The 10,851-nt window shown below is 42.5% G+C and overlaps 1 protein-coding gene across 1 annotated transcript; it reads right to left on the bottom strand.

The window, feature by feature from the left end:
• Positions 1-355: 355 nt before the first annotated feature.
• R3HDML (R3H domain containing like) lies at positions 356-10,563 on the bottom strand. Its single transcript, XM_027848423.1, has 5 exons — positions 10,303-10,563; positions 8,078-8,196; positions 5,853-5,985; positions 4,925-5,040; positions 356-488 (listed from the first exon to the last, which is right to left on the bottom strand). Exons 1-5 carry the CDS (start codon positions 10,561-10,563, stop codon positions 356-358), a joined length of 762 nt encoding a protein of 253 aa, XP_027704224.1.
• Between the last annotated feature and the right edge of the window lie 288 nt (positions 10,564-10,851).

The raw sequence follows: 10,851 nt of genomic DNA, 5'->3' as shown, positions 1-10,851 counted from the left end.
CTAGACCTGAACACCTAAAAAACTGGATAATCCTGAGATAAGAATTGGAAAGAATTAGCAAAGCTATGATCTACCCAAAGGAAAAGAAAAACAAAGAAGTGTAACTGGAAAGTAGAAAGATACTGATGGATTCTACTTGGTCTTTGCCAGGACTTCTGGAATAAAGTCCCAAAGGGGAGAGCTGGCTTAGAGTGGAGAGGTGGGGTGGGGTGTGGACAGCCAGAGGTGATCTCCCCATCATAAATAACTATTCTACTCTGTATATCACTGTCTTTTGGGTCATGTGGGGCCCTGTGGCTTGGCCTGCCCTGTGTGGGGAACCTAGACCCGGGACACTGCCCCAGTCGTGGAGTGATTAGAACCAGATAAGTCGGTTGGATCGGAGCCCAGCAAAACACATGTTGTTGTTGCAGCTGCCACCATAACTGGGGGGACAGGCTGAGCAGGGTTTCCCCATCTTGTATGGAGCTTCCCCGATCCAGTTGCCCCTGGAAAGAGAAGAGGAAATTGTGGGATAGGAACAGAAAAGAATATTGTTGTCAGCTGTAAGGCATGATAAATATGAGAAAGTCAGAGAAATCCTGGACAGACTCATATGAAGTACTACAGAGTAAAGAAAATAAACTTAAAAATAATATGTTTAGATTAATTGCAATGAACCATCTTGATTTTAAAGAACAGAAGATGAAATATACATTCCCACCCTGCCTTGGAGAGAGGTGGGAAACTTGCAAGTAAAGAATATTACATACACAGGTGGGGATCACTTAGTCAGTTAGTTGGTTTTGCTGAAACATTTTTCTTTGTTATAAGGGAGGGTTCCCTGAGTTGTAATATATTGGGAAATGAATATATTTTTTAAAAGAAATAAAAAGAAGAAAACCCAGAAAGATAGGCATTCATACAAGTTTGGGGGCAATAAAGAACTAATATGAGTCTGTTATCAATTCTGGAGAGTGAGCCTCATTACCATCTGTACTCATTCCCATCAGGTTCTCTTTGCCCCACTCTGATCTGTAGTCCAATACCAAATCACTGTTCCTAAAACACAACTTGGATCATCAGCCCTTCCCTCCTCAAGAAACAATCTTCAGTGGCTCTCTATTACTTCAATACTTCAAAATTCCCTTATTTCAACACACATCCTCATGTCTCTCCACCTTAGTAGATAGCGTTATGAATTGCTCTAGCCAACCCTCTTGTGATGAGCCTCTCTAAATATAACTAGCCTGGTTCTCAGATGGCAGACCTATGGTCCATCTCCAGGTCTGTACACAAAGCCTTTCCAACTTAGTAGAACCTGCCAATGCTTGTAATCCACAGGTATAACTTTCATGAACAAGGATCACAATCATAACATGAGTACATACTATCTATCTGTTGTCCAAGGACCTTACAGAATAAGGTCTTAATGCCTCAGATTGATATTCAAGGTCCTCCACAGTATGGCACCAACCTACCCTTTCAGACTTTCTAGCCTCATCTTCCACTAGTCCTTTATGTATTCCTGAGACTATTCACTATCTCTCAAAAACATCCTGTATTTCTACCCTCTGCACTTTTGCTCAAACTATTCTCATTCCCCACTGGAATTTTCTCATCTCCTTTCTGTCTCTCTGAATTCTTCGCATCCTTCAAGACCCAGCTCAAAACCTCTGTGAAGCCTTCTTCAATTATCACAAGACTTCAGTTATCTCTCCTCATGCTGAGCTCCCATAGTCCTGACTGATTGTTCCACTGAATAGGTGCTTAGACTACCTGAGGCTGGGGGGGTTTTGCATGTGTGTCAGTCTTGCCTCCCTAACTAGATTGTGAGCTCCATGAGGGAAGGAGCCACATCTTACAAAGGATCTTTGTATCCCTTCCCTCCTCCTTTGCCCAGAACAGGCAACTCAGCAAATATTATTTATTGATTGATTGAATGATTAATTCCCTGGTCTCCATCCTCCAAGGAAGGGGAGATATTCCAGGGGAAATCAGTAAGTTTTGAAATTTTGGCTTCTGGAAGAAAATAAATGCCACCATTGATAGGACTGGAGGGAGTCTAGGAGCATGCAGTGAGCACTTAAAGACTGTGCAACTAGTTGGCAGGGGAAAAATATTTATAGGCACTCTTTTTATGGTGGCAAAACCCCTGAAAACTAAGTATGTCCAGCAATTGAGAAATGGCTGAATAGGTTGTAGTATATGAGTTCAATGGAGTACTATTGTGCTATAAGAAATGAGGAAATAGATAGTTCCAAAAAAGACCTGAAAAGACTTACATAAACTGATGCAGAGTGAAGTGAGCAGGACTAAAAGAACCATTTATACTATAACATTATTATTATAAAAATGAACACTTTTTTAGGACTTTTATAAACTTGATGAAGAATGAAATGAGCAAGCAGAACCATGAGAACAATTTACACAACGAAAAAGCTGTAAAACAAACAAAACACCTGGAATACAATGGCGATCTATAGATCCAGAGGACTAGCGATAATCATGACAGAGAGGTGATGGATTTAAGGGGCAGAATGAGACTACACACACACACACACACACCCCAAACAAATTAAGTAGAGGGGGAGTGTTCTAGATGTGAAATGTTGCATGCACTTTCGGATGAGGTCACTGTATTACTGGTTTGATGAAGTTGGAACAATCTGTAAATGTATGGAATATAAAAACAGAAACATACACTTAGTAACAAGAAGGAAAGAGAGAGAGAGAAGGAGGGAGGGAGGAAGGAAGGAAGGAAGAGAGAAAGAGAAGGAAGGAGCCTACTAGAAATAAGCATCATGGAATAATGGAGAGAATTTGAATCTAGGTTCTTCTTCCTACGCACACAGGCATGACCTTAGTCCATGCCATTATTTCCCTTCATCTGGATGATTGCAGGGGCCTCTTCATTGGTCTCCCTGCCTCAAGTCTCTTCCCACTCTAATTAATCATCCACATAACTGCCAATGTGATTTTCCTTAAGCACACATCTGATTATATCACTCCTCTACTCAATAAACATCATTCCCTTTTGCCTCCAGTATAAGATACAAATTCTCTTCTTGACTTTTGTAGTCCTTCACAAACTAGCCCTAACCTGTCTTTCTGGTCTCATTATATATGACTCCCTTTTCTACACTGTATGATTTAGTCAAATTGCCCTCTCTATAGCACTTCATCTCCCATCTTCATACTTTTGCGGTAGCTGTTCACCATGCCCGGAGCAGGCTCCTTCCTCATTTTCACTTCATAGAATTTCTCTCTTCCTTCAATATGCAGCTCAGCCACCACCTTCTACATGGAATCTTTCTTGATTCCCCTCCAACTGTTAGTGCCCTCACTTCGTAACTACTTTGTATTTAATGACCTTCAATTTATCTATCTATCTGTCTATCTATCTTCTACATATATTGTTTCCCCCAATAGAATATAAACTCCTTGAGAGCAGGATTTACTTTATTTTATTTTTATTTTTGGTCTTTGTGCCCCAGAACCCTGGACAGTGCCTAGCACATAGTAGCTGCTTTATAAATGTTTGTTGATTGATTGAAAGAACACAACATCTGGAATCAGAATACCTGTGTTCAAATACTGGTTCTATTACTTACTAACTATATGATGACTCCCACTCTCTGGACCTCAGTTTCCTCTACTGTAAAATGATGAGTGAATGGCAGGTAGAGATGGCCTCTAAGGTCCTAAAGTCCTATTTGAATATTCTATCATCTAGGAATGTGACTCCTATGGAGTTATATTTTTAGGATATTGAAATTTTTTCTATCACTGCCTAGAATATTAGTGATCTAGCAAAATTGACCCTTAAGCACATTTTCTAAAATGAAGTCTATTTCCAACAGTGATTTTCACTGAAAGGGAAAAAAAAAAAAGAAAGATCTATGTTAGCTGAGGAAAGTGGTTATGACGGTGGCTAGCTCCAAGAAATCCAAAAGTACTCTGACTTTTTCATAACTCTAGGGTCTTCCTTTAGCCATTGAGTACCTTCTTACCCTTCTCCCTGGGACTATGGGAATTTCTTTTACATCTGAGTTTATATCACCAGCTCTGAGAAGCGTAGAGCCTTCTTTTTTATCTGGGTCTACAGATTCCATTGTGTTGCAAGAGTTACCAAAGCAACCCAGCTCTCCTTGTAAGCTCCTTCACCTACTTATTCTGGTCAACAAGATGCTGGCACAGCAGCAACAACTATAAATTGGAGTCAGTCTTGTGGAATTCTTTTTCATGCCATTTAAATTGTGTTAGTAGCATCCACTAGGACTAAGTAACAATACCATAGTTTGCCAGTAGGTGACCTGCCATCTAACATTTGACATAGTCCAGTTTAATGATTCTTTTGTTTGGGTTATATATTCACGGATGTATTATTTTATCTATGTGGCTACTCTGTTACCAGTGCAGATCATAGTCCCCTTAATACATAGAAACTTTGTGTGTGTGTGTGTGTGTGTGTGTGGCAATTGGGGTTAAGTGATTTGCCCAGGGTCACACAGTTAATAAGTGTAGAATGTCTGAGGCTGGATTTAAATTCAGGTCCTCCTGACTCTAGAGTAGGTGCTTTATCCACCTCGCCACCTAGCTGCCCTTACTTCGAAACTTTTAAAGACTTTCTGTCTTTGCTCCAGCCCACTTGGGAATGAGCATCTCCAAATCTAGTTAGTTTGATTCTTGGATGACAGACATTAGGTCCACTTTTGGGCCCAAACCTGAAGTTTTTCCAGCTTGGTAAAATATACCAGAGCCCTTGAGAACCCAGGAGCAAGCCTCTATCCTCCCCACTCCCACAGCAATAAGGCATTGGAGGAAGACTTCAATAGAAGATTCATATTGCAAATTGAGTGCCCCTTCTCTCTTGAACTAGGCCCAGATTCTGTCTCCGAGCAGTTGCCCCTTACCTCTGTCCCCACTGTGCCCAAGAACTTACTTGATGGCGTAGTTGCACACCAGGTACACAGCCTGTCGCCAGGTGTTCCCCCAAACACTGATGTTTTTGCAGGTGTGAAGAGCGCAGCCCAGCCGATTGGAGGATGCCCACACCATCTGGCAAGGAACAAAGAGAGGGAGCATTGGAGGTTCACCAGTGCACTGGGGTCATTGTCCACTCCACCCCCATCCCAGACCCTGAGCTCGGTGGAGGTCTGGGGAGGGGTCATGAGAAGAGCTGGTAGGTTATTTTTTTTTCTGGATCTGTAATGAAGAGGTCCAGTCCAATTTTGTTGTAATCTGTAGTGAGGGGGGACCTGCCATTGCCCCAGCTTGATCTCAACTTGTTTTCTGGCTGCTCTGAAGCTGGACTTCATTGGGAGTAAACAAAGACACCACAAATGTCCCAATGATTTTCAGGTCTATCTCACTCTAAAAATCCATTCTTTCATAAAAGGTATATTCCAGGGTAGTTATCCACGTTACAAATAATTCTTCATTTTTGTAGAAGTCATTCTTTTAGCTAATGAATTCCCTAGTGCATTTACAATAGGATCTGATTTAACAGAATTCAACTTGCTCCACAAGGTTTTCTCCAGCACAAACATTCTGATTGTAACTTTTCAGGATCACATCTATTTAACAAATGGCCACAGAGGTATTAAAAAACCACAGGTCAATCCCTAGTGACATTGTTTCCCCCATTAGAATGTGAGCAAGGCCTGTCTTACTTTTCTACTTGTACCTCCATTATTATGCACTTTTCACATAATAAGCACTTGATAAATGCTTTCTTTTTTTCCTTCCAAATTCACCAATTTTTCTTTCTTTTCATAAATGCTCAAGAGATCTGTCTGTCTAAGGTGGACCATGACTCTATCCTCCATACAGTTTGAGGACCTTCCCTTTTTCCCCTACCCTGTATGTACCTGAGTGTAGTGGGTACACACGGGCCCACTACAGTGCCAAGGACAACGGGGGCTGCACTCTTTTGGGTTGGGGAATGAGTAGTGTTGCTTTTCTTCTGACCAAGACTTTATTAGATCCACAACTGATCGGTACCTGGTAGTAGAAAAGAAAGGCATAACAAAGACAGAAGAGTTGTGAGAAAGACATCAGATGTAACAGAAAGAACCCTGAACTGAGAGTCAGGAAATGTGGATTCTAGTTCTAGATCTTATATTAATTCATTGAGTAACCTTGAATAAATTATTTCTCCTCTATGGGAAAGTTTTCTTATCTGCAAAATAAGAAGGTTGGATGAAATGGAAGGTCCCTTTTCCATAATGCCATGAAAAGAGTAGATATAATGTCTGAGAATATAGATATGAATGTTGTTTGTCCTTTATTTTTGAAGAGGACTGATGACATCACAGAGTGATGTCTTGACTTATGTGTGAATTGGATTTAAGTGAGATAGAGTTGCACAAAGTCATCAGCCTCATTCTCTCTTCCAGAGTCATTGAAATCCAGTGGCAAGACAAAACTCAAGATGACTGGTGATGGCCTGGAATGCAGTTTATGACCCTGGCATTTTCGATGTCTGACCAAGCTCTAAGCATTCCACAGGGTCTGCTTCAGCCATCTTTGTGGCCATTGGAACAAATTGTTCTAGTCTACCCTTTCATTCAGGGAAGTCTTCACATGCCTGGGGTAGATACTCCCCTAACTCAACAATGGGTTTGAAGCCTGCTGGTAACCCTCAACCTGGTTTGGCCTGTCTGCCAAGAAGGTTTACCAGGGTGTGGCCACTGTTCATGCTCCAGCTTCTTGGAGCCACAGATGAGAGGTGAGTGCCAGGTAGACACCAAAGGTGGATGAACAGCCCTCACACCAGAGTCTCTAGTCCTCCTTGAACACCCCAGACACCCCTAGATATGAATATCCGTTGTATCACTAACTATCTGATCTTGGACAAATTAACCTCTTTGGGCTTCAGTTTCCTCCATCTGTAAAATGAGGGGGTTGGACTAGGTGATATCTGCTTTAAATCTATGATCCTTTTTGGCTTTAATATTCTATGTTCTGATATTTTGTGTTCTAAGCTCCAACATTCTAGGTTCTATTCTCCATATTCTATATTTTTTCCTCCAATATTTTATGTTCTGACGTGGCTTCCTGTCATTCTATGACTTTCTGAGGTAAGAGACTAGGTTCATTAGGAAGAGAGAACTGGAATCGCCAGAGACAGATTATGGAATCGCCATAACCTTTCTCTAGGCTTCTTCGACAGTCTTATGAAGAAAAGGTCTGGGGCATTTAGTAGCTGATCAATCTCTGGAAGTAAGAAAGCTTCCTTCAATTTGGTGGATCTTCTGGGGAGGACTCAGGACCTTCTCTACACCTTCATTAACCTACTATGAAAGGAAGCAGTAACAGATAATACAAAATAACAGAGAGTCTGTCACTTTCTCTTGTGGAAAGGATGGAGAAGAGGTATGCTCAGTGGCAGAGGGATGGGGAAAGAAGCTGGGGATGAAATATTTACTGTGTTGCCCTCTGAATGAAGTATATCCAGGAAGCCTGAGACCTGTCATTCTGGAGTTAGGGAATAAGCATGTTAGCTTGAAGAAACCCAGCAGGAGGATGGGGAGGATAACAGAAAAAGATATCAAGGTCCTAAATGTACAAACATATTTATTCCAGCAATTTTTGTGGTGGCAAAGAACTTGGAACTGTAGGGATGCCCATCAATTGGGGAATGGCTGAACCAATCATGGCATAGGAATGTAATGGAACACTATTGTGCTGCAAGAAATGAAAGAGATGGTTTCAGAGAAACCTGGGCAGGTTTGTATGGACTGAAGTGAGCAGAACCCAGTGAACACTTTGTACTATATATAACAACATCATAAAAGCAAGCAATTCTGAAACACTTCATGCCTGTGATCAACACAATGACCAATCCTCTTCTAAAAGACTGATGAAGAATGTTGCCCACCTCCTGAGAGAGAGGGGATGGACTAAATATACAGAGTGAGACATATTTTTGGACACGGCCAGTATGGGAATTTTTTTTTTTATTGACTGTGCTTATTTGCCACAAAGGTTTTGTTTTCCTTTTTTCTTTTCTTTCCCTAGGGAGTGGAGAGTGAGACAAAATAAATGCTTGATGATTGAAGAAATTTAAAAAAAAGGCCAGGGAGTCACTCACCGGCCGGAATGAATGGAGAGGTTCTGGCCCAAGAATTTCATCAGCTGTGGGGGCCCGTGTTCCCAGATACACCGTGCAGCCCAGGCTTCAGCTGATCTGGCCAGCTGCTCATCCCAGACCTAGCAGAAAGAGTCACAGAATACCAGAGTTAGAAAGGGCCCCCAGAAGATCTTCCCAATCTGTGCTGGGCAGGAATCTCCTCTACAAATGGTCATTGAAGTCTTCTAATACCAGGAAGCCCCCTCCCTGCCTTGCAAGGGATCCCATTCTGCTTCTAAACAGCTCTGATTGTCAGAAAATAATTCTTTCTTATGTTGAATTGTGAAATCTGTCTCAGCAAGTAGTTCAGCTCCTCTTCCAATCAATCAACCAACAAGCATTTACTAAGTGCCTTCTAAATGGGCAAGACTTTGTGCTAGGTGCTGAGGATATGCATGAAGCCAGAAATGAAATAGCCTTCCAGGTGTTTTTACATTTTTATCAGGAGAAATGGCTTATGTGCATATAAATAAATGCAAAATGTATAAATGCGTTGACATTTCAAGGGGGAGTACTAGCAACAAGGTGAGAAAAGGGGTCAGGAAACATACCACCCAAGTGGTGGCACTTCAGTTGTGAAGGAAGCTAAAGACTCTAAGAAAAATATAATAAAATACTTGAAAATAGTGATCATATTTGCCACTCCTCTACATCTTTTCTCTAGTCCAGGAGACTCTAGAGACATACTCAAGAATCATCAGGCAAGTAGAAGGCAGGCATTAACCAAGGACTACTCTGCTAGAATTTGAACCCAGGTTCTTTGACTCCAAAAAGGTATTCCATTCTCAACGACGGATTTAGGAAAGGTGGTACAACATTAGGTGCCCCGGACTTGGAGTGTAAGACCTGGGTTCTAGTTCTGGCTCCAACATAGGGGACCTTGGTCAAGTCACTGAAACCAATGAGAGGTAGTATGGCCTAATGGAATAATTGATTCTGGGCCTTTGAGGTGGGTGTGAGTTCCAATTACTTTTGGCAAGTGGCTCTATATCCCTAAGTCTCAGTTTCCTCATCTATAAAATGGGGAAAATACTAGTGCCACTTAACCTCATAGGGTTGTTGAAAAGCACTTTGTAATCCATAAAATAGTATGGAAAAGTGGGCTGTTGTTTTTATTCTTCCCATGTTATACAAGAGGTAAATTGAGGAAAAGGGACTTGTTAAAACCTAGACCCCAATCCCAGAATCCAGCACCCATCTCTGAGCTTTCCCATGGACATCCTGCTGCTATGCACGTCTTTGCCTCTCCCTCCCCCTTATGCCCTGTGGCTATTTCCTGCTCTTCTCTGGACCATAATTAATTTACCCTCTGCCTGGATGGCATTTTTCCCCCTCAGGAGTAGGAGACACTGGCCATTGTGGGGGCCTTGCAATCTGCTTCAGAGGAGATATCTAGGAAGCTATTGGATGTCTATCCGTCTGTGCTGGGGTAGGGACAATTGGACAGAGGGAGGGACTGAGATAATGCTAAGTTCCTTTCTGGCCCAGAAGTCTAGGATTCTGAGCAATAGAGAAAGCCTACTACTTCCAGTCTCCTGCCCTCTCCAGGGGGTGGTCCCTGCCTATCTACGGCAGACCAGCTCTCCCACCCCTGGTCCTTCCAGGTCTTTGACCTCAATCCTGGATCCTCCTTCTATTAAAAGGGTTCTGAACCTACAGTTCATGAACTTTTAAAAAATATTTTGGCAACTGTTATTTCAATATAATTGATTTCCATTGTAATTCTACGTATTTTATGCATTTAAAAATGTCCCTCTAGAAAGAGTCCAGTAGGCTTCACCAGACTGCCCAAGGGGTCCAAGATGCATAAAAAGTTAAGAATCCCTTCCATATAGATACTGAAAGGATGGTCATATTTAGAGCTGGTGGCATTAGCCTTGGGATGGGGTGAAAAGCCTTGACCTGGGAGTCAAGACTGCTGATTGAGATTTGCACCTCTGCCCCTAACTTATTGGCATCTTTCCTTTCCAAGAGGCCTTGGTTTGCCAAAGAATAAACTGGGAATATGAAGTCTTGTTCCTCTCTTTGCTGCTGGAGATCTTTACAAGTAGACTGGCTGGAGCAGGCTAGCAAAAGATTAGGGTGATACAAAGTGTCTCAATCCACAACACTTGGGCTGAATTACACCGGGTGAGCAAGAGTGCAAAGCTTGATGAGAAGGGAACGAGTAGGAAGTGGACACTTACCATGTACTCCATGTTGGCGGCAGGTGGGTACACCCGTGCCCGGATGTGGTTGTGATAGTCCAGGAGTGCGTTCGTGTCCCGGGCTGAGACATGGCGCTTCCTTCGGGGCCTGGGCATGGACAGACTTGGGGCCAGCCCAGAGGGCAGAGCCCCAGGCCGGGTCAGCTCCAGGGTGGTGTTGGGACACACCAGAGCACCCATCTTCTGGCTCCCGAAGAACAGCAGACTAACAAGGCACAGAGGGCCCTGTAGCAAAGGCATGGCAGGCCTTGATCCTTGACTTGATCCTCTTGGGCTGAAATGCTTCCCAGTCAGGGTCAGAACAGGATATCTAGAGTTGTGCGGTACATAGGGAGAGAGACACACACAGAAACAGTGCTGATCAAAACCAGCCTCTAGGAAAGCTTCCTCCTTGGAGTAAAGATACAAAAAGATACTCCCCACCACCCAAAAGAAATAGGATTTGAAAGCAGATTGCAGGACTTAGCTTGGAGCTGGAAGGGACCTTAGCATGTAATAATCAGAAGAGCTCATTAGATCATACATTCA

This window comes from Vombatus ursinus, unplaced genomic scaffold, assembly GCF_900497805.2.
Source record: "Vombatus ursinus unplaced genomic scaffold, bare-nosed wombat genome assembly UNPS02000580.1, whole genome shotgun sequence".
NCBI classification, from domain to species: domain Eukaryota; kingdom Metazoa; phylum Chordata; class Mammalia; order Diprotodontia; family Vombatidae; genus Vombatus; species Vombatus ursinus.
The sequence above is the reverse complement of the archived record's forward strand: the minus strand, read 5'-3'. Positions and strand labels throughout refer to the sequence as shown.

Coding starts and splice junctions, on each gene's coding strand:
- R3HDML (XM_027848423.1), bottom strand. CDS start 10,563: ATGCCTTTGCTACAGGGCCCTCTGTGCCTTGTTAGTCTGCTGTTCTTC. Junction 5,986..8,077: donor CTCTCCATTCATTCCGGCCG/GTGAGTGACTCC, acceptor TTCTACTACCAG/GTACCGATCAGTTGTGGATC. Junction 489..4,924: donor GTGTGCAACTACGCCATCAA/GTAAGTTCTTGG, acceptor TTCTCTTTCCAG/GGGCAACTGGATCGGGGAAG.